General features: G+C 43.3%; 1 protein-coding gene across 2 annotated transcripts in view; it reads left to right on the plus strand.

Annotated features, from left to right (window-relative positions):
* Positions 1-25,047, plus strand: part of lrp4 (low density lipoprotein receptor-related protein 4) — a 184,358-nt gene that overhangs the window by 124,909 nt on the left and 34,402 nt on the right. For both annotated transcript variants that reach the window (XM_084337758.1, XM_084337759.1), the window contains exons 4-11: positions 8,246-8,359; positions 9,173-9,289; positions 11,243-11,371; positions 18,364-18,483; positions 19,408-19,533; positions 19,725-19,850; positions 23,404-23,538; positions 24,695-24,820. In XM_084337758.1, the coding sequence (XP_084193884.1) occupies positions 8,246-8,359; positions 9,173-9,289; positions 11,243-11,371; positions 18,364-18,483; positions 19,408-19,533; positions 19,725-19,850; positions 23,404-23,538; positions 24,695-24,820 (993 nt within the window). The remainder of the gene's footprint in view (positions 1-8,245; positions 8,360-9,172; positions 9,290-11,242; positions 11,372-18,363; positions 18,484-19,407; positions 19,534-19,724; positions 19,851-23,403; positions 23,539-24,694; positions 24,821-25,047) is intronic.

Below are 25,047 nucleotides of genomic sequence, written 5' to 3' on the forward strand. Positions count from 1 at the left end.
CGGTCTGCAGGTTGACACCCTGCGTGGTCGCCTCTGCCATCGGTGTGTGAATGTGCGAGTGAATGGGTAAAATGTGAGGAACAAATTGTAAAGCACTACGGATAAAAGCGCTATATAAATGCAGCCATTTACCATTTGTTCTAGGTATATCGGGGCCAATATCTGGCATCTATACCCTCCGACAAGTTTTAGCTCACGATTCTGGCTTCCAGTCGGGTAAAAGTCACCTCATGGAGATCCTGGCCGCCTAAGATTTATTGATATGCATCACTTGTTTTCTCTTCCAACATGGTGACATGGATGGCAGTGATACTGGAGTCTCCCAGCGTGTGTGTTCATTCAGCACATCCTGTCGTCGTACAGGTGAAGGCCTTGTAGTCATTAATTACAAGTGAGCCCGAGCTCTCACTCTTCACCTCCCTGTTAGCACTCTCTCTTTTCATCTCTCTCCCTCCTCTCTCTCTTTCTCTCTCTCTCTCTCATCCTCTTGATGTTTTCTCCCTCCCTCCTCCTGACCCACATTTCTGAATCTAGACACAGAATCACTTCCTTATGGGGGTCCGTCTACTGTGAGCCGCCATGAATTTTTCATCTTCATGCCCCGTAAATTCTTACACCCAGCCACCCTCCCAATCCTCCCACCCAGCCACCCTTACTCCCCAAACTACTTATTATTTCATGCCTCCCACCCCCCACTCTCCTACCTTCACCCCAGCCTTTCTTGCGCCCCTGATATCCTTGATGCAGTTGTTTTATTTCATTATTTAAAAAGAGGTGGTGGGGGTTCTTCACGCTCCGCTTGAGGTTTCAAATGAACCTATAGGGACAAACGTGTGTGTGCTTGCCTGGTAACGTGTGTTTGTGTGCAACTGATTATATTCAGAATTATTGAGGTTTGGGAGACATCCGGTAGAATAAAACCTGACCGTTTCTCCATAGTACATAGACACACACACACACACACACACACACACACACACACACACACACACACACACACACACACACACACACACACACACACACACACACACACACACACACACACACACACACACACACAGTGAGCCTGGTAATGACTCTCCATGCCCTTTGACTTTTGGTCGCTGTGAGTGATGATCACCCGGAGGGTGAGTTGGCCTCTCACCCCCTTCCTCTGTTTACCTTACTGATGGGGGGCACACCCAGGCTAGCGAAAGAAAGAGAATCGAGTCATTTAAAAAAAATTATGAATAATTGAACGAGTCCATTTGTCAATACTGTGGGTATGATGCATTTTTCATCTCCAGTCAGCCAGCGGGCCACTTCCTGGTCTTTCACTTGATCCACTTCCTGGTCCTTCACTTCCTGGTCTTTCACTTGATCCACTTCCTGGTCCTTCACTTCCTGGTCTTTCACTTGATCCGTCATCAGCCTCCACAACCCAGGGGCATGCTCAGTGGTTCTGACCCAGGGGGGGGGGGGGGCATGCTCAGTGGGTCTGACCGAGGCAGACTGACCCAGGCGATTGGCAGCCAAGAGGAGACAGTCAAGACTGTCAGACAGACTGGGGCCCCCAAGACTACAAGATAAGTCTCGTTTGGTTCCATTGAGCCCATTTTCATTGAGATATCTTGAGGTGAGAAGTCAAGGGACCCCTTTGAAAATGGCGATGATGCCTGTGGCATTTTCCTCCCATCAAATCTAAGCTACTTTAAAATAGCTTCATTTTGGAGCAGAATCTACCCCCTTTGCAGTGAGCTAGCATGGCTGGTACCGTTTGGATTCCGCTAGTTTCATATGATACCAATTAGGGATGTTCGATATTGGCTTTTTTACTCTTGGCAACTCTTAATTTCCGATGCCGATATATGCAGCCCCCCCCCCCTAAATAAATGTTAAATAAATAAATATATAATATATTTCATATTTATTTATTTATTTAAAATTTTTAACCTTCTCTTTCTCCTATTTTTCTCTGGTTTTCTCCCCGTCCCAATTAGTCGTTGTGCCAATTCCCCCCCTCCCCTACCTGGTTGTTGTACGCATGTTCTCCGACGAGTCGGTACAAGGGTGTCCTGATGTCAAACGCACGCTTCCTCCGAGACGTGCGCCGTCAAGCCAGTGACGCTCTTTCCACTTGGCAGCGAGGACTCTCATTGGTGAAGTGTAACGCGTGGGAGGGCACGCTATCTCCACCAAGTCCTGCCCCACTTAGCAAGCGCCGAGACCTGACCTGTAGGCGTCGCTGTCCACAACGCCAGATTCCCACCCGCCAGTTTTCCCACCCTCTAATACTGCCAATTGTATTAGTATGAACGGCCAGCCAAGCTGGTGGCAACGCCGAGAGCTGGGCTCGAACCCAGCGTCTCCTGCGTTGGTGACGAGCGCAATCTCCGCTACGCCACCTGACCGCCACATATATTTCATTTTTTACCATAATTTCCGATATTACATTTTAATGCCAATATCGGTAGGCCGATAACATCGGACATCTCTAATACCAATATATTTGCGCTATAGCTTACAATAATTTGTCCCCTAGAGCCCGTCAAAGATAGCTAATCAAACAGCTGGATATAAACATAAATGCTGATACCGATATATTGGCAGACTGCTATGGGATCTATTTTTTACTAGAGTTGTTCCGATACCAGTATCGGAAATGCCTCCGATACAGCCTAAAATGCTGGTATCGGCGAGTACACATCAAATCTATGCTCCGATCCCATATGACGTAATTTATCAACAACATGTGCGGTATCCTCCTGCTGAGAGTGAGCATTATAAAACAAACGTGTTTTTAATCGACCGTGAATTAAAGTGTCAATGCTGTTTGTCATTTTAACAGCAGAAACTTTCTTAAATGCCATCGTCCCGACAGAGCGGTGTGACGGGGAGCTCTGATGTGTTCGCTTGCTGGTGTTAGCATTAGCTGAAGAGTTAGTTTTTATCTTTAACGTTACCTTGTCTAAAGTTGGGGCTATTCATAATCCAACAATAATGGCTGCAGACCTGCAAGCAAAGTACAGCAAGTTGGCAAAGGAGTATTCCAAGGTAAATCACTTTTTCACCAGTAACGTTACATTCTTTCCATCTAGCTCACGTTAACTGGCTAACCTAGCTCACGCTAACTGGCTAACCTAGCTCACACTAAAGTGGCTACTCTCGCACGCAATTAATGACATGTTGAGGACAGCCATACCGGTGACAATGTTTAGCTTTTAGTGCCAAAGGATAAGAGTCTGAGGCGGAGTCTCAAAAAAGAATGTTGAATATTTATTTTGCATTGAAAATCACAACATACACGCTGCTACTACTACTAGCTAACTGAACCGGAGCCGACTGGATAGCAAGTGCTACAACGTATAACGTCCGTGCGGAACCAATGTCCCAACAACAGTTCCGTGGGTGAACTCATTGAGCATAGTTGTCAATTAATGATACTAATCTATACAATCACCTGTTGTTGAATAAATACCATTACTTTCTAGTTATTACTAAAAAACAGTATATATAAAACAGTATCTGTAGCTGTAAAAAAAAAAATCTATTTTTATAATATATATATTTTTTTTCAATTAAAAAAAAAATGTATGCACTGGTATCGGATCAGTACTCAGTATCGGCCGATACCCAAAGCTTAGGTATCGGAATCGGATCGGGAAGGAAAAAATGGTATCGGAACATCTATTTTTTACCATGTGATTTACACTGCAGTCTTTTTTTGCAATGGATTCATTATAACCTATTCACCTGTAAGGATATGAGGCTGGTGCAAACTGGTGCAAATCAGACCTGATGTCATTGTGGAGCTGTTGGACCTCCACACACAGACACAGACACACACTGAGTGCCTGAGGTCATTACCCCAGAGGGAAGCAGTGTGTGGAGGCGGGGTTGTGTGGAGGGTAACATGACTTCATGCTTCATTGGAAACAAGGACCTGGGAAGGAAGAGAAAATTCTCAATGAACAAAAGAGAAGCTTCATCTACTAATTTGTCTCCTTCCTCTTGTCTCTCTGGCTTGGTCTCTCCACATGACCACAGACACGCACGTAAACACACGCATGCACACACACACACACACACACACACACACACACACGCACAGACACATACACACCCTTAGTAAATAATATATTGGCTCCTGTCAAGGGCCATCCAGCCTGCAATGCGTTCTAGTTCTCCTATCCAAACCTGTTTACTTGACCCTGCTCAGCCTCTCCTGAGACTTGCTATTGATCGCAGGGCAACAGGAGTGGAGGCAGTGTTATGAAAAGCCATGAACTCTTTAATCACTGTAGGTTCAGCAAGTTGTTTAGACAGAAACGTAGGGTTTGAAATAGGGCTGTACCGAATGCTTCGAAGCTTCGATCATAATGTTGACATTCGAATTCTAAATAAACATTCACATTTTTTATTTTTTATTTTTTTGATCCACTTTTTCTCCCATTTTCTATATTTTTCTCCCATCCCAATTTCGTATCATCCAATTCAACCCTCCCCTGTCACGGACGCTGTTTCTTGCCTCCCACAAGCCGGCTGCAATGTGGACTAAGTCATACATAGCACAAGTCCCCTCCGGTACTTGAGGTAACAGCAGTCGCATCTTTTCACCTGCGCAGCTCGATCTCTCAGTGGCGAGGAGTAACGCGTGGGAGGCTCACGCTGCCCCCGACACTTACTGATTCTACTGCGCAGGCGCACCAACCGACCTGTAGGAGTCGCTGTCCACAACGCCCGATCCCCACCCATCAGTTTCCCACCCCCTAATACGGCCAATGTGTATTAGTACGGACGACCAGCTAAACTGAAAGCAAATGTGGAGCGCTGGGCTCGAACTGACGAGCCCAGCGTCTCCAGCATTTTGTGGCGAGTGCCTTGCCCACTACGCCACGTAGCCGCCTCGAATTTTTTATTTTTAATACATTATTATTTTTTTTATTATTTTTTTTATTATTTTGTGTCTATTCAATCTGTTTAAACCAATGGGGGTTTTCTTCACAGTTGCAGTTAAATATTAGGCTACACTAATATTATACTATAAGACGTCACCATCATTTTCATACCAACCGTGCCCTTATTGGATTATTTATGTTGACGAAAACTGATGAGTTATATTCATTAAAGAAAGTTTATTTAATAAAAGAAAAATACTAATTTAATCAGATTAATCACTTTATTCAAATTGAGGATTTAGTTTAAAAAAGTAAATATATTTTTTATAGACATTCGAAGCTTCGTTTGAATACTTCAATCGAAGCTTCGAATGTTAAAAAATTACATTCGGTACAGCCCTAGTTTGAAACTCAAACACAGGCAGTTTTATTTCAAGTAGACACAATTGGGCAGCATGGCAGCACTGTTTTATTTCAGTTATTTTCTTTCTTTATTTTTTCATCTTTTTACGCAGCCTGTAGATCAGGGGTGCCCAACCTTTTTTGAACCAAGATCTACTTTTTAATTTACCACCTAGCCGAGAGCTACCAGCCAAAATTGTATATTGTAAGCCGTCATTTGAGGCTTTATAAAAGCAGCATAATGAACACAAATCTGTCAGTGCCGAGTCCGACCTCATCTATTTTTTTTAATTTTTTTTTTTTTTTTTTTTTTTTTTATTAATCGAGATCTACTTGAAATCAGCCCGCAATCTACCTGTCGATCGCGATCTACCTGTCGATCGCGATCGACTGGTTGGGCACCACTGCTGTAGATGATTGACTTACTTGACTTAAGCCTTTGCACTCCCTGCGGAGCATAGGCCACTGACTATTTCTTTCCATGTTGCATGGTTTTTGGCCTCCTGAACGATGTTGTGCCATCCCAGTCCAGCCTCTTTCATTTCCCCTTCCCAAGAACGGCGCCAGGTGTTTCGAGGCCTGCCGCGTTTCCTCTTTCCGGGTGGGTTCCATCGTAGGGCTTGCCGGGTGATGTTTGTGTCTTCCTTTCTCAGGGTATGGCCTATCCACAAGCTAAATAACCTCTTTTTAGTGCTAGCACCCTTTTTGTTAAGAGTGTAGAACAGCAGGCCTTTGCACACACCTCACCTTCCCTCCCCTGCTAAATTAGATGTTCTTTTTACACAGCCTGCAGACTAATATGTGGCTGCCCATAACATTTTGTTGTTCTCTGACAATAAAGTTGAATCTAATATGTTTGATGTTCTGAAAACAAAATCAGTATGAACGTCGGAAACGAATCTTAAAAAAATGCTCACGTCTTTCCTACAAATTCAAATGGACCCATATTCAAGATTTTGTTTCTAAAGTATGAATTATTGAATGTGTATGAATATGTATGGATTATTCATACATAATAATGATACATAGCCTAAATATGAAATGTGTGGGCCGTTTTGCATAAAGGCTTTGTCATACCAGGACAACCCATGACCCATGACCCATGGAATTGGTATCAGTGAAGGGGTGCTCTCAGTGCAGTAATAGGAGAGGAGAGGCGGGGAGCGTGCGCTGCATCAATATTCAATTTCACATGCATAACTCACGATGATGAGTTAAGACAAGCTTAAGGCAACCTTTTGAAAATGTAGGGGAGACCTTGCTTTTTATGGAGCAGCTGACATAGGAGAGAACTTGAGAAAACGGCAGCCTTTTTATTTCTCTCTTTTGACGCACAACTTTCCAAAAATTACTAATATTTCTGTGGGTCCAAACGAAGAGACACGGCAGTCCTACAGGTAGTTTTTGACGACAGTCCTGCAGGTAGTTTTTGACGACAGTCCTACAGGTAGTTTTTGATGACAGTCCTACATGTAGTTTTTGACGGCATTCCTACAGGTAGTTTTTGACGACAGTCCTACAGCTAGTTTTTGACAGCAGTCCTACAGGTAGCTTTTGACGACAGTCCTACAGGTAGTTTTTGACGACAGTCCTGCAGGTAGTTTTTGACGACAGTCCTGCAGGTAGTTTTTGACGACAGTCCTGCAGGTAGTTTTTGACAGCAGTCCTACAGGTAGTTTTTGATGACAGTCCTACAGGTAGTTGTTGACGACAGTCCTACAGGTAGTTTTTGATGACAGTCCTACAGGTAGTTTTTGATGACAGTCCTACAGGTAGTTGTTGACGACAGTCCTACAGGTAGTTTTTGATGACAGTCCTACAGGTAGTTGTTGACAACAGTCCTACAGGTAGTTTTTGATGACAGTCCTACATGTAGTTTTTGATGGCGAACAGAAGGTGGTGCCTAGGCGGAGCTCATAACGTAAAAATTTATACGTTTTTTCCTCAAATAATAATATTCCCACTACTATAGCCCACTGCAATTTTCCATATGCCCACTAGAAAATTAGCTATGATACAGTATGTCATCACTACTCAACTCCTTATAGTAATTGATTGATTGATTGATTTTTATTTATACAGAAGTATAAAAACAAGGGGTACAAGGATAACATGTGAAAGTCTGTCGACTTGTTTCCAACATGGTCCCAAGAAGAATACAATAAATCATAAAGAAAGAGTTAAGAAGATAAGATGGATAAAACAAGTAGATAATAGACAAGACAATTTTCTGAAAGAGCCTCATTACATGTCATGTTCCTGTTCTTCAAGAGTGGTGGCCAAGCACCCTCTGCAACCTATTGTTGCAGATGTCGCTTCACACGCCTCTTGAAGACAGCAATAGTGGGGGAGTGTTGGATGGCCCTGGGCAGAGAGTTCCACAGCCGGCAGGCTGTAGACAGAAAGCCATTCTGTGAATAGGAACCCTTTCTAGGCTCATAAACTGAGAGCTGCCCAGACCATAACTGTCGTCCATGGACCTGGCCACGCAGGACAATGCGAGAGCATAATCTAAAAGTCTTGTCTAGCACATTACTTGTTGGTCTAATATAAATGCAGCAAGTTGCTGATATGATACCTTTATTTGTATAAAGTATGCCCACTGCTTCAGGCTAGGCTACAAATGCAGAGGAATAATTACCCCACAGATTAAATACTTAACTTAGTTGATCTCATAGGCCTAATATGGTCAGTAAGTGGAGGGTATGAAACTTGCCTATAACAGTACTGATGAACGCCACATGTGTAACCAGTGGTTGTATGGATGTAATGGAGAAAGGTGTAATGTTAGGAGAAGGTTGTGGGCATCATGACAAGGTTGGAAATCAATCAACTCAGTCCACCTGCCCCATGTGACTACTGCTGACCACATTGACCCTCTTCTCTCTCTCTCTCTCTCTCTCTCTCTCTCCTCTCTCCTCTCTCCTCTCTCCTCTCTCCTCTCTTTCTCTCTGTCTCTGTAGCTCCCAGGGAGTGTGAGGAAGATGAGTTCCACTGTCTGAACGGTTACTGTATCCGCAGCCTGTGGCACTGTGATGGAGACAATGACTGCGGGGACAATAGTGACGAACAATGTGGTGGGTATATAGTACTGTATAGGGCTGGGCGATATGGAAAAAAATCATATCGCGATAACGATATGATAATGTTATCCTATTTCTCTATCGATTATTATCTAAATTGTAGTATTAAACAAGTATTAAACATTAAACAAGTATTAATTTTTTTTTTTTTTTTTTTTTTTTTTAACAACAGCTGTATGTTTATTTTGCAGCAATTCTTTGTCGTTGCCGCCATCTTTAGTGTTACATCCCCTCACACTCCAGTTCTCAGGCTGCAGCTGGTTTAAAAGCCGGCTTCTCTGCTGGCTGTGGCTCCAGGGGAGTTGAACAGTTCTGGCTCTGCTAGTTTATTTTCGATCTTTTGGCGCTTTTTTGGTGGACAAACCACTGCACATGTGCACCGTGACTCGTGACTGGAGTCTAGTTCTGCTAGCACACATAGCCTACTGTGTACAGACGGTTTCAAACTGTATTTTAAATTAGAAAGCAAACAAAATAAATGGACAAAAGAAAAATAAATCTCAATTTGGTCAGTATTGTCATTTGGACAAGCAAAGCCATTACTTTAAGTTGCAGGCAAGAAAGACAAGTCTGTCCACTGTCTCTGGTTTTAAAACTGCCCTGTTGCAGGTAAAGTATATATATTTTTTTAAATAAAAAAAAAAAAAAAATTATTTCGATATTCGATATCGATTATTAAAATATATCGCGATCGTTATCGTTATATCGCCCAGCCCTAGTACTGTACATACATACATTCATGCAGACATGGACACATGCACACACACACATAATAATAATAATAATGTATGTGATGGTCCATTTCAGACATGCGTAAATGTTCAGACAAGGAGTTCCGCTGCACGGATGGCAGCTGCATTGCAGAGCACTGGTACTGTGACGGAGACACCGACTGCAAGGATGGATCGGACGAGGAAAACTGCCGTAAGTTATACCGTGTGTGTGTGTGTGTGTGTGTGTGTGTGTGTGTGTGTGTGTGTGTGTGTGTGTGTGTGTGTGTGTGTGTGTGTGTGTGTGTGTGTGTGTGTGTGTGTGTGTGTGTGTGTGTGTGTGTGTGTGTGTGTGTGTGTGTGTGTGTGTGTGTGTGTGTGTGTGTGTGTGTGTGTGTGTGTGTGTGTGTGTGTGTGTGTGTGTGTGTGTGTGTGTGTGTGTGTGTGTGTGTGTGTGTGTGTGTGTGTATTACACACACACACACACGTACAAGCATATATACAAAGAGAGAAGTCGCCTATTCTCAGTCCTTGCCCCACAATGGTGGAACGCACTTCCCACCACAGTTAGGACAGCAGCTGAAACCCGTCCAATCTTTGGCCGTCGACTAAAGACGCACTTCTTCTAGCACTCTGAGACTCTCGGGAATGTAGGGTGCGTTATAAATTAAATGTATTATTATTATTATTATTATCTGAAATGAAAAAATAAAATAAACAATAACTCTAACCCTAACTAACCTTACTGTCATGCACACATCCTAATATACTAACCTACACTGTAACACGCAACACTTTGATGAACATTGTTACTCTGCTGATAGAGTTGTACCCTTCCTGCTGTCTTGTTGTACAGAACTTTGCAAAAAGTCGCTTTGGATAAAAGCGTTAGCTAAATGACAAAATGTAAATGTAAATGTATTATCTGTGTATCATTCGATCATTTCTTATCCGATTTAGATTCCAAAATCAGGAAACCAATAACGGGATGTTTTTCATTTTGGCATTACACACAGATTTAGGATTTGGGAGCTGGGAGGGTAAACTCCGCGCATACAGCCCCCCCCCCCCCCCCCGATTATTGTGCAGATGGAGTCCAGTGCATATGCGAAAGGGGCTTCAGGTTTTGTGTTTTTGGAGAACAAACATGCTATTGATTTTACCCCCAATTTGGTGTGTGTGTGTGCGCGCGTACGTGTGTGTGCGTGCATGAGCGATTGGGAGAGAAATGGAGAGGAACTTGATTCTGTAAGCTTGGCTATTTCTTCACCTGCCATGATGACGTTGATATTGCATACTGTATTTTGTCATAGCCTGTGCCCTGATACATGATAAGACCAGAAGTGTTGGTGTTGTGAGTTATTGATTGCTTTATGCAACTCGTATTTGGTGTGTTGTCTTCGACTTATGTCATGCTTTTGGGTCTTACGAACAATTCTTCAATAAAATGAGCCTATTGTTCTAGTGTGCATAGCGGGTTACCAAGGTCCACTTGGAAAAAGACCTTCTCACAGGCGTGTACACAGGAAGAAAAGTCTTACTAACTTCCTGAACAAATCAGAAATGTTAAATTACAAAATCAAAATATCCCATTTTCTCATGTTCTATTTTTTTTTTTTACTTAACTAAAATCAAAACAATGAAAAATAGCCCATTATTGGTTTTCTGATTTGGGATTTGTAAACAAACAATGAAATAACAGGTCGTCATTGGTTTTCTGATTTGGGATTCTAAATCGGATATGAAATGATTGAATGATACACGGAGTGTGTGTGTGTGTGTGTGTGTGTGTGTGTGTGTGTGTGTCTGGGGGGGGGGGGCACCCCACCCCACCCCAACCCAACACCTGGTGTGCTGGCAGCGGCCAGGCGTCTGTGTGCGCCTCCCCAGACAGCGTGGATGAATGTGACTGATCCTCCACCTCTGGGGCACGGAGGCTGATTCAGTTCAGTATATGATTGACAGACGGCCTCTCTGGCTCTGCACATCACTGTCACACTAAAGAGACGGGAGCCTCCTCCTCTCTCCCGCTGTATGGATCCCAGTAGAGGAGGTATGGAGGGCCTCTCACACAGGTGTATGCTGCTTGGAGAGAAAAAAAGATCAAGGGTGCTTTGTGTGTAATTCTGCCCTCTTTCCTTGTGTGTGTGTGTGTGTGTGTGTGTAGCGTCTGACGTGATGACAGCCACCTGCAGTGTGGAGGAGTTCCAGTGTGCGTACGGCCGCTGTATTCTGGACATCTACCACTGTGATGGCGATGATGACTGTGGAGACTGGTCAGACGAGTCCGACTGCTGTAAGCTCTCACACACACACACAAACACACACGCACACACTTTTTTAACTTTTACTGTGGAGACCGGTTTGACAAGTCCTTAACCTCATGCATGCAAGACACGCAAACACACATCCACGCACACGTATACACACACGTACACACACAGTCATCTCCAGTTCCTAACGCATCTTTTAGTGTGGAAAACGTGAATGGTGCCAGCCGGTAATTTGCAATTGGAACAGCTGTCCTGTCGTAAATTAGCATACGTATAGCTGGTAAAGTCACTACAGTAGTGACGTCAAGGTGTGTGTTAGGTACTGGGGACTACTGTGCTGGTTGACTATTGAGATTGGTCTGACTAGTCTAACAGTGATAACCTCATGCACACACAAACACGCACACACAAAAAACGTTATACTTCATGACCTATACTGTGTCCAGCAGTCTGCAGCACCAGAGACCAGAGAAGAAGAGCAAGGTGTTTCCATCGTTGCCGTTATGTAGAAAGTTATATTATACCATACCATACCACACCACATTATACCATACCATACCACACTAAATCAAATCCTGAATCAAATCAAATGTATTTGTAAGAGGCCCGACAACACACGCTAATGTCCCCATGGGCCGGACACGTCTTCTTTAAACAAGTCAAGAAGAAACATCACAATAAATGAAGAACAAAACAAAAACCCCATACAATGCAAAATAAAATGTAAAATAAATAAATGCAACACTCGCAGACATGCCACACTAACACTATACCACACTACACCACACTATACCACACTATACCACACCACACTATACCACACAACACCACACTATACCACACCACACTATACCACACTACACCACACTATACCACACTACACCACACTATGCCACACTATACCACACCACACTATACCACACCACACTATACCACACTACACCACACTATACCACACTATACCACACCACACTACACCACACTATGCCACACTGTACCACACCACACTATACCACACTACACCACACTATACCACACTGTACCACACCACACTATACCACACTACACCACACTATACCACACCACACTATACCACACTACACCACACTATACCATACCACACTATACCACACTATATACCATACCACACTATACCACACCACACTGTACCACACCACACTATAGCACACCACACTATATCACACTATACCACACCACACTATAGCACACCACACTATAGCACACTATACCACACTATACCATACCACACCACACTATACCATACCATAATAATAATAATAATAATAATAATAATAATAAAATAATAATAATAATAATAAAATAACAATAATAATAATAATAATAATAATAATAATAATAATAATAATAATAATAATAATAATAATAATAATAATAATAATAATACATTTTATTTGGTGGTGCCTTTCAGGACACTATACCACACTATACTATACCATACCACACTATACCATACCACACTATACTATACCATACCACACTATACCATACCACACTATACTATACTATACCATACCACACTATACCATACCACACTATACCATACCACACTATACCATGATACCACACTATACCATACCACACTATACCACACTATACCATACCACACTATACCATACCACACTATACCATGATACTATACTATACCATACCACACTATACCACACTATACCATACCACACTATACCATGATACCATACTATACCATACCATACCATACTATACCATACCATACCATACCACACTATACCATACCACACTATACCATACCACACTATACCATGATACCACACTATACCATACCACACTATACCATACCATACTATACCATACCACACTATACCATACCACACTATACTATACCATACCACACTATACCATACCACACTATACCATACCATACTATACCATACCACACTATACCATACCACACTATACTATACCATACCACACTATACCATACCATACCATACCACACTATACCATACCATACCATACTATACCATACCACACTATACCATACCATACTATACCATACCACACTATACCATACCACACTATACCACACCACACTATACCACACCACACTGTACCATAGCATTCCATACCATACCACACCACACTATACCACACTATACCATAACATTCCATACCATACCACAGCATCGGTCAGGGCTGGAAAAATCTCCTCAATGATCTCCTTCTCTTGTCTCTCTTTCCTGCCCTCCCTCTCCTCTCACTTAGTATCTCTCTCACACTCACACACATACACACACACAAGCTAGTTCCCTGAGTCCAGACTATCCCGTTTCCGTCTCGCTGCTCCAGAGACTGCTGGTGACTTGTGTCCTGCTGGTGGAGGCCTCTTTTAAGTTCTACCTCCTATTCCCCCGGCTCTGGTTTCTCACACATTCTCTTCTCGTTTGCTCATTGTTGCACATGCACACACACGCACACACATACTCGCATGCACACAAACCTACATGCATACACACGCACGCACGCACGCACACACACAAACACACACACACACACACACACGCACCCACACAAACATGCACATGTTTTCCTCCGGCAGCCCATGTGTGATAGAAGGAGATGTTTTCTGCTTTGATGTTCTTCATCCCCTGTGATAAGCAGCCGTTTCAAGGTTTGCCATCATTATTAGATAATCAGCAAGGTCACATTGGTTGATTGAACGTCCGATCTCTCTCCCTCCTCCACTCCTCCTCCCACATCCACATCTTTAATTGCTGCCTAGCTTGCTGAATACCCCCCCCCCCCCCCCCACCACAAAGAAAGTTGGTTGAGCATCAAAGCTAAGGAAAAACCCGGGGGATGGAGGGAGAGGGAGAGAGAGAGGGAGGGAGAGAGAGAGGGAGGGAGAGAGAGAGGGAGAGAGGGAGAGAGGGAGGGAGAGAGAGAGAGAGAGAGAGAGAGAGAGAGAGAGAGAGAGAGAGAGAGAGAGAGAACATATAGACTTACACACACAAACATAACAACCACACATGCCCACGCACTCAAACATAACAACCACACATGCCCTCGCACGCACTCAAACATAACAACCACACATGCCCTCGCACGCACACAAACATAACAACCACACATGCCCTCGCACGCACTCAAACATAACAACCACACATGCCCTCGCACGCACACAAACATAACAACCACACATGCCCTCGCACGCACTCAAACATAACAACCACACATGCCCTCGCACGCACACAAACATAACAACCACACATGCCCTCGCACGCACACAAACATAACAACCACACATGCCCTCGCACGCACTCAAACATAACAACCACACATGCCCTCGCACGCACTCAAACATAACAACCACACATGCCCTCGCACGCACTCAAACATAACAACCACACATGCCCTCGCACGCACTCAAACATAACAACCACACATGCCCTCGCCCGCACACAAACATAACAACCACACATGCCCTCGCACGCACACAAACATAACAACCACATAAGCCCTCGCACGCACTCAAACATAACAACCACACATGCCCTTGCACGCACACAAACATAACAACCACATGCCCTCGCACGCACTCAAACATACCATAACAACCACACTTGCGGTGCAACACAAAAAAAAATCCTTTCATCTGTTCCTCAATGCCTTCAAAAGCCCCGTCTCTGTTCACAAGCCCTAACAAGATATACAAATCAGATTAGGGCTGTCAAATTATTACAATTTGCTGGTTAATCTTATGATGGGCTGTGATTAATCACAATAAAAATATACATAACAAAATGCATCTGTAGGGGCTGTGGTAATTAAGAAATGCATTAAAACATGGTTAGGAGAAGCAACCGTAAGTAATTATTGGTCACAGGAGTCTTCAATAACGTTGAGTGGCGATCCCAGAGTTAAAATACAGGTGATACATTTTGTGAATTTGCTCTCTGATGTAACAATAGCTTTGTTGACAGACGAGCTGACCTGTCGCTTCTTTCCTGGACTAAGGATACCACCACTAGTACTAGCGGAAACAGAACTCAAACTGGGTGGAAAGAACATGCTCACAACTTGGTTTACGATGCAAAACCCTGCTTGGAAACATGGAATAATGACATTTGCCATTCAGGAGATGGATGGTCACGCATCATTGTCCTGGTTTGCGTGTCAGAGGAATGATGAACACTCTTCCCACCAGCAGCGAGCTGCTTTTGAAGTTATGGGTAGCGGTTGGGGTCAAAAAGTGTAATGTACTAATTACTAGGGATGCTCGATATTGGCTTTTTTACCGATACCGATATTCCGATATTGTCCAACTCTTAATTTCCGATACCGATATCAACCGATACCGATATATGCAGGGTTTTCCCCCCCAAAAAACGGAATAATTTCAGGTAACTAATCATTTCACTGGATATATATATAACAAATATTGTTATTGTTTTTTTTTTTTTTTTTACCGATACCGATATTTTCCGATATCACATTTTACTGCCGATATCGGCCGATAATATCGGACATCCCTACTAATTACATTTCAATATTTGTATTACATTTCAAATCAAAATGAACACGTTAATATCGAACGAGAGAGAGGGGAGGGAGAGAAGGGAGGGAGGAGAGAGAGGGGAGGGAGGAGAAAGAGAGAGGAGAGAGGGAGGGAGGGGAGGGAGAGAGATGGTAGATAGAGAGAGGGGGATAGAGAGAAGGGGGAAGGGAGTGAGAGAGATGGGAGAGAGAGGGGAGAGAGAGAGGGAGGGAGTGAGAGGGGGAAGAGAGAGAATCAGCACTTTAGCCAGGAGAAGAGACATTCCAGGGAGATGTAAGACAACCCATCTTCAGACAGCATTCCTTGGCATGGACTGTGCCATCGAGACACATGAAGGGAGCTTTGTTAGGGACCGGCGCGCGCACACACACACACACACACACACACACACATACACATACACTCTTTCTCTCTCATGCACATGCCCATATTATGCGCACACACTTACACACACTCACAACATCTCACACTTCCACACGCCTCGTTACTAGTGCTTGTGAACGGAGATGGTGCTTTGGCTGCGTGGATGAGTAGATGAAAGGGTATCGTGTGTGTGTGTGTGTGTGTGTGTGTGTGTGTGTGTGTGTGTGTGTGTGTGTGTGTGTGTGTGTGTGTGTGTGTGTGTGTGTGTGTGTGTGTGTGTGTGTGTGTGTGTGTGTGTGTGTGTGTGTGTGTGTGTGTGTGTGTGTGTGTGTGTGTGTGTGTGTGTGTGTGTGTGTGTGTGTGTGTGTGTGTGTGTGTGTGTGTGTGTGTGTGTTTGAGGGGGAGAGAGCAGGAAAAGCCAAGTTAGTTGAGAGCACACATAAGGACAGATGAAACAGTTCAGTGTATGTGGGGGCGTCAAAGTCCCATGTGATCTCTATCTCTCTATCTCTCTCTCTCTCTCTCTCTCTCTCCCTCTCTCTATCTCTATGGGAGAGCCACCTGGTGTTTTGACCATCCCACAGGCCTGCTCTCTCTCTCCGTCTCACTTGGCTCTCTCCCTTCCCTTGCCCCGCACTGTCTCTCTTGTATCACTTTATTCACCCCTCCGCTTATCTCCCTCCTCTGTGCCTTTCTCAGATGCATGTGTGAGCAGACCTGCACTGTTGGCACTTCGTTTACCAGCGGAGAAATGAGAGCAGGGATTAAAGATGTTGGCATTTGATTAGAGTCAGGGCGATGTGCTACATATTCAGAGCATCCTATCGTCACACTGTGAGATGGCCGATGCTATCGCCCACATCTGTCCCCTCCGACTCCCTCTCCTCCCCCACCTCCCTCTCAGCGTGCTACAGTGAGAATGGACTGCAGTCTCTCAGAGCAAACAAATACATGTCTCGATGTATAACAAATACAGTTTATTCATTTACGTTATTGTATTATTATTAGTGCTGTCAGGCGATTAAAAAAGTAATCTAATTAATTACAGGATTTGTAATTAATTAATCTAATTAATCACATTTTAATCGCATAACCATTTTAGGCCTGATATTCATTTGCTTAGATTTTTCAGGTCTGGTCAATTTTAGCATGGTGTTATTCACAGTAAAAAAAAAAAAAAAGAAGAATTTAATTGATATTCTCATTTGGTTCGTTACAATTTACTCAAGCCTAGTAACAGACACAGTATTTCTGACACTGGGAATACATTCCCTGAGATCCATAGATGTCCCTAGAATCAGATACCAAGAACATGCAAATGGGCCATTTAATTTTTTTTTGTAAATGTTTATTCTATGTTCTTATGGAATGAATGAGATTAAAAAAAAATAATAATAATGTTTTAATACATTTTTAGTTAATTTTCATAACGCGATAATTTGCTGTGTAATTAATTAATCAATCGAATTAACGCAATAAACTGACAGCCCTAATTATTATATTATAACGGCTCATTTATATGGCTAAAGCAGCACACGCAAGTATAGGCTATTGTTGAAATGGACATTTGAAAATGAAAGATGTTCTCCTGTGTGGATTGGATTGACAGCAGCACAGTCTAGAAACATGGCTTCCCCTGTGGATTGGCACATCCGATGGCTCTGAAGGTCGTCGATCCACAAAGTCATCATCCATCCTCACAGCCCTACGTTTAATCTGACATCTCGTCCCCTTTCCCCTGTCAACCCTCCTCCACTCTGTCTACGTATGACTTTGATATGATTGTTTGTTATTGTGTAAAGCTACTGTGTACTGGCGTTTGGATGGTAATTGTGTGTGTGTGTGTGTGTGTGTGTGTGTGTGTGTGTGTGTGTGTGTGTGTGTGTGTGTGTGTGTGTGTGTGTGTGTGTGTGTGTGTGTGTGTGTGTGTGTGTGTGTGTGTGTGTGTGTGTGTGTGTGTGTGTGTGTGTGTGTGTGTGTGTGTGTGTGTGTGTGTGTGTGTGTGTGTGTGTGTGTGTGTGTGTGTGTGTGTGTGTGTGTGTGTGTGTGTGTGTGTGTGTGTGTGTGTGTGTGCAGCCTCCCACCAGCCATGCAGGTCAGTGGAGTACATGTGCAGCAGTGGGATGTGCATCAATGCGGGCTGGAGGTGCGACGGCGAGTTTGACTGTGACGACCAATCGGATGAGAAGAACTGCAGTGAGTATCCAATTACACTTCTTGACCGGAACTTAGTCTATTATTATCAAGTTCTAAGTTGTTTAATGTATATTATTAACTCCTATATACCTACTTATACACCTGCATATAACCCATATAACTCTGTATGATAGCATGTACAATAATGCTGTATATACATATATATATATTAGGGATGCTCGATATTGGCTTTTTTACCGATACCGATATACCGATATTGTCCAACTCTTAATTTCCGATACCGATATCAACCGATACCGATATATGCAGGGCCCCCCCCCCCCCCCCCCCCAAAAACGGAATAATTTCAGGTAATTAACATTACATATCTCTTGTTGTGGAATTAACACAACATTATGCATACTTTTGACAATAAATAAAATCAGAATTTGTTCTTAATTGCTTTCCTGGGTAAATAAAGGTTATAAAAATGTAAACCGATACCGATATTTTCCGATATCACATTTGAATGCCAATATCGGCCGATAATATTGGTAGGCCGATAATATCGGACATTTATTTATTTATTTATTTATTCTTACTGTATAATATATATATTTATCTGTCTGTACATACCTGCACTAATTTTCCATATCGGTAGATTCTATATCTATATCTGTACATATCTCTTACCTACTCTACTAGTTACACTGCTGGCCAGTATGACTACGCCCTTTTATACCTGTATCACTGTACATATTGGTATTACAACTCTGTACATACATCTGCACTACACCCAATAGTACTAATTTATATATTTTATACCCAGTTTAATCACCTACATTGTATATTACTATTGCACTTTACTACGCTTTGGATAAAAGTACTATATAAATGCACCCATTTGCAATAACTTTTAATCTACATCTAAAACGGCTTCTTTGAAAGTGTTGGCAGATGTTGAAGTGTGTGTTCCTCCCGCAGCCACGTCCATGTGCACCACTGACCAGTTCCGCTGTGGGACTGGACGCTGTGTCCGGTTGTCATGGCGATGTGATGGCGAGGACGACTGCTCGGATGGTAGCGATGAAGAGGGCTGTGAGAAAACTGGTAAGACTCGGGCATTCTGTTTAGTTGTGACCACAGCCTAGACCACAGCCTGGAGTGAATTATAATATTGCCATCGTTCTCCATTTCTCCGTTAACTCTGGTCAGTGTTTAAATCTAGTCCCTTGTGGTGTTAAGTCCTCAGCCTGTTTAATCCAGAACGGGTCAAGAATGTGTCCGTTTGTCTCCCACAGACACCCCTCCATGTGCTCCGGACCAGTTCCTGTGTGGGAACGGCCGCTGCATTGGCCAGAGGAAGGTCTGCAACGAGGTCAACGACTGTGGGGATGGCACTGACGAACACCCGCACCACGACTGCCGTGAGTCAGCTCAACCAGTATTTGTGCACGTTAGGGCTGGGCAATATATCGAGTTGTGCTCAAATATTCGATGCATTTTAATGAGTGATATAAAAATGTAAAAAGTCAATATCAAGAATATTCAAAACGTATTTTTGACGGTGCATTTTCTGAGATTTTAGCCTTTTCTTTTAGGCCTTCTGTATGCCAAAATGTTCCCAAATATCCAGGTTAAAATACCATCATACGCAGCCTAATCATTTTATATCTACTAAGGTTTGATCCACAAAGTAATCATCAGCTCTCTCTCACTCACTCACTCACTCACTCTCTCACTCACTCACTCACTCACTCACTCACTCACTCACTCACTCACTCACTCACTCACTCACTCACTCACTCACTCACTCACTCACTCACTCACTCACTCACTCACTCACTCACTCACTCAAGCAGGCTTGGCTCAGCTCTCTCTGGCATGGGGTCACGTTTTGGAAATTGCAACTGTGTGAACTCTTTTAAAAGCAAGTTGACCCGTTTGTCCTTGCTGAATGATGATTGGAATATTCCAGTTAACCACATCGCACGCCATGACGTTTCAATCTAAATCTGTCACGTGCCACACGTGTGGTCATGGTTAGAAACAGAACGCCTGTTCATCAAGGGACTAGACTACTCAAGTGGTGAACCTATAAAATGTTGTAGCACAGTTTGAAGCATTGGCACGGAGGCAACCCCACGACATGGTCTCCTGACTGACACGCTTGCACCTTTATAACTAGGCTATTAGTGAAACATAAATGGCCTACATCACACCACAGTTCACTTACATAACATTTACGTAAGTTGGCGAATCCCTTTTTTGCATTTATTGTCTCATCTGAATATTTCAGTGGGGAAATGTCTATAAGTAGTATGCAACTGAACTTTAACACTTTAACTGCCGAAAACGCCGGAACTCGTCATTCCCCGCCATGCTCAAGTTGCCGAGGACGCCGTAACTCGTCTTTGATATCAATATCTAAAAAATCTGTGATCGAAATCATATTTCCGTTCTGGAGCCTTGACACACAGTGCTGATCTCCTCTCAACCCTCTAGCGGTTCAAGAGCGCCATCTGGTGGCCGATCGGCAGATCGAAACCGGATATCAACCTTTGAACCGGCAGGACTCACTCCATATGGGGTCCGGGCACTCGCTATCGTTAGAGAGACTCCGTCTTCACACAGTGAACATCGATCGGTGGAAATAACTCGAAAAAACAACATGATTTGGACGTATATACTATTATACAACCTGAAAATAGATCGGGCATTTCAACATCCCATAATCGAAAACTGTCTACTCCACGCTGATCGCCCAACGGCCCGAGGAGACTGGGGTGAGTTTTAGCGTGTAGTATTACCGTGTTCGATATAAACTGCTATGATGAACATATGACCCACATTCGATGAATGGTATAACGTTGCCCACGGAATTATAAATGCCCCCTCGCCCATCTGGTCAACATCAGATGACGTGTAGTAAATTCTAGAAGTACGTCCAGTTGAAATTTTTGATCTCGCACAGATTCCTACCAAACTGTATTTGATCATCAATATAATGCATTTGGGGCTATAAATCACGTTCTGGAGAAAGCTGCAGAAAGAGATGAAAACATACTTATACTTTAGACCATATTTTAGTATGAATATGTGAATGAAAAAGTTTAACGTTGCTACACCATGAACAATACATATAGGACATTGAATGGGCCCTAATAATGGCAATCTAGCAATATAATTTAAAAAGTTATAGCCCTGCAAAGAAGGGGAACTTCTCCATGTTAAATAGAGCTGGCAAGGGATGGTATATCATGAATTTAACCTTGGGCAATCAAAGTGTTAATTATGATTCTATGCCCTCAAAACATGGTGTAAAAATGGGTTTACCAGGCTACAGTAATACATAGTGATGTATTGTGTGTAAAGGGTCTGCATATTGGTGGTCATTTGATAGCAGAGGCCAATTATTGCAGCCCTACAGGCGATCACTTATCACTTATATACTCAATATAACACTGATCTTAGCCATACAAACAGGAAAATATTCACAGGAAATTCAACCTTTGGGTATCTGAGTAGTCAGCTGGACATTGATTTGAGTACACTACAGCATTTATTTCTACTATCATAGTAAAATATGTGGAGACACTATGCCTGAACTAGGCTACGACCTATTCATTGATGGATTGGTATGACACAGTGACTCTTATAATAATCTTCATTGTGTTGTTTCAACCATCACATGGGCCCTTTTTTACATCACGATATAAAATGCTGTATTGTAACATGAGGTATTTAAGAAATAATGTTAACTCATTGAGCGCCACGCTGTTTTCCCATCTTTACTCAATGGCGCCAGCGTTATTGACCATTTTCACGATGTTTGCGGACCCATCGTATATTCTATATTATACCTATGGAGACACTAGTATGGCTCATTTGACAGGCATTATTTATAGACCAACACTGACAAACCAGTTCATTTCTACATACTTTCGTTTGTGCGCTATTCCACGCTAAACATCACCCCTTTTCAAAATAAGCCAGTCTTTTTTTCTAGATTGCGAGATATGATGTTATAGGCATATGCGTAAATCGTTCGGGTTGCTCTCCTGAAACCTACATTAGTTTCAAATCAAAGGGAGGGGGGGGGGGCATTTTACGAAGCCGCAATCGTTACCAAAAGCATGTTTTAGATTCGGTAAAATAGACCTAAAATAGACCTTAGTCAGAAGGTACTCGAAAATGAATAATCCATGTAGTTCCATCGCGATCGCCATTACTCGTGTGCCTTGGGTCTGGCTATAATACGGGAAACAATAGGTTTCAGGCGAGCAAATCTCCGACAGTGTTCTGATTCACTTTGAGGGGGAGGGGATTCCTGCAGCCAAGGCACAGATAGAGAGAGAGAGAGAGACACACCTTAGAGACCCAGTTCAAAGGTAGGCGATAATGCCACCTGTCGGGATTCGATCGTCAGTGCAATTTTAACGTAGGCAGCGGTGCCAGGGAGACACAGGTAGGTCCGCGCGAGTGTTTAGAATGGGGAAATTGAAAAACAGAGAAAAGGATCTAAAAACTAGTTTTCTCGTTTTTGGCGCCGAGCGGTTGGATTTGAAACACGAGAATTCTCGTTTTTGGCGCAGAAAGAGAGATATATCATATCTCGCCACAAGGCCCAGAAATATGGAGATGTTATTTTCAAACCATATCACCCAGACCTAGTTTGTGTGTTAAGGAGTTCCAGATAGTGCCCAGAGATGGTAACAGTGGAACCACATACTGTACTGTACATCCCTGCTGCCCTGGGATTGAATCCTGCCGTCAGCTGCTCCCCTGTGTCTCCCCTTCTCTGTCTCCCTCTCAGGCCTCCCGTCTCAAATAAAGAAAAGCGCCAGATAGTGTCGTATTTTAATTGACCCACATTGCTGAGTTTGTGTGCGTCGTATTTTAATTGACCCACATTGCTGTGTTTGTGTGCATCATACCATAGTAATCCTTTGATGGTGTGTGTGTGTCTGTGTTTTGCAGGTCCGCGCTCCAGCGAGGGGAACTGCAACCAGAATAACGGAGGTTGCTCTCAGAAGTGTCAGATGGCCAGAGGCCTGGTCCAGTGCACCTGCCACACCGGATACCGCCTCATGGACGATGGCAGAGCGTGCCAGGGTAAGACTCCTCTGTGTGTGTGTGTGTGTGTGTGTGTGTGTGTGTGTGTGTGTGTGTGTGTGTGTGTGTGTGTGTGTGTGTGTGTGTGTGTGTGTGTGTGTGTGTGTGTGTGTGTGTGTGTGTGTGTGTGTGTGTGTGTGTGTGTGTGTGTGTGTGTGTGTGTGTGTGTGTGTGTGTGTGTGTGTGTGTGTGTGTGTGTGTGATATGACATGTCTAGAATCAAAGCAAGATCTTTCACTTGCTGAGACTGGTGATGTGGTACGTGAGTCAGCAGACTGTAGACCGTTATTAATTACCTCTGACCTCTTCTGTGCTCATTGCCTGACTGGTAGACTGGTCAGTTATGTGGGGGGGGGGGGGGGGGCATAATGATCAACAAGTAAAAATGTAAAAAATTGCAGAGTTGGTCCTCCTGGTTCTTATTGATGTGGCTGGTTGCTTGTGTGCTAACATTAGCATCAAGGGCTGTGCCAGGTCTGACCTCCAGCGTGCTGCTAAGTGCCTTGCTTTGCGTTGAGGTGATATTTCAAGCTACTATTTCAAGTACTCCGATCATACAAAAATTCCTTACTGCACAAATTGCATGGAACGGTGCTCCTATCAACAGTTCCATCTGGGTGTTTTTTTTTTAAGGTACATTTTCCATTCACTGGGCCAAGTAACGCTTTGTCGTCATGTTCACAAAGCTTCTGTGGATGGCGCAACAGTGGTTTCTTTGCACCTTATTCAAGTATTTCTAAAATCCATGTGCTCCAGTACTTACATTTTTGTAATATGTATATATGTTGGGCATATGTACTATAATGTAGTACTGAATACCTACTAATATGAGATAGGGTAATCATTTGGTTCAGGATGTCTCGTGTGTAAAGCGTGATTGATGTATGGATACTGTGGTGACATGAACTTGTATGCTCCTTTTTACATAATCCTTTCAATCATAAGGTTAAACAAAGGCCAAACTTTTATTTTGGTTCTCTACCAACAACAATCAGTTCCCCGTTGTTAAGCAATGTAGGTTTCTACCGGTATGTTTTGGTTATAAGGACTTGTGGAATGTCTCTTGTCCACTTGTGGTGTGTGTTTGTAACACTGTGTTAGATAATGATGGAATTGACATATCTCTTTCCATACCCTCCTTTGTGGTCCATTCCAGATGTGGATGAATGTGCGGAGGAAGGCTACTGCAGCCAGGGCTGTACCAACACAGAGGGGGGGTTCCAGTGCTGGTGTGTGCAGGGCTACGAGCTCCGACCTGACAAGCGCAGCTGCAAGGCTCTAGGTAAATCCCTCTCGCCGTATTTCAACTTTTGACACTATGACCAAGGCGCACAGGGTGAAGTTTGGATGGTGGAGCCCTGAGCAGCACGGGGCTGACTCAAACAACACCATCCATTAGTGTTCCACACACACGGACATGTTGATGCATTTGCTTTCAACCGTAACCATATCCCCATCTCTGCTGGGGGGCAAACTTGGACGGAGAGTGAGGTTAGCTCATAGGTCAGG

This window comes from Notolepis coatsorum, assembly GCF_963971535.1.
Source record: "Notolepis coatsorum genome assembly, chromosome: 20".
NCBI lineage: Eukaryota > Metazoa > Chordata > Actinopteri > Aulopiformes > Paralepididae > Notolepis > Notolepis coatsorum.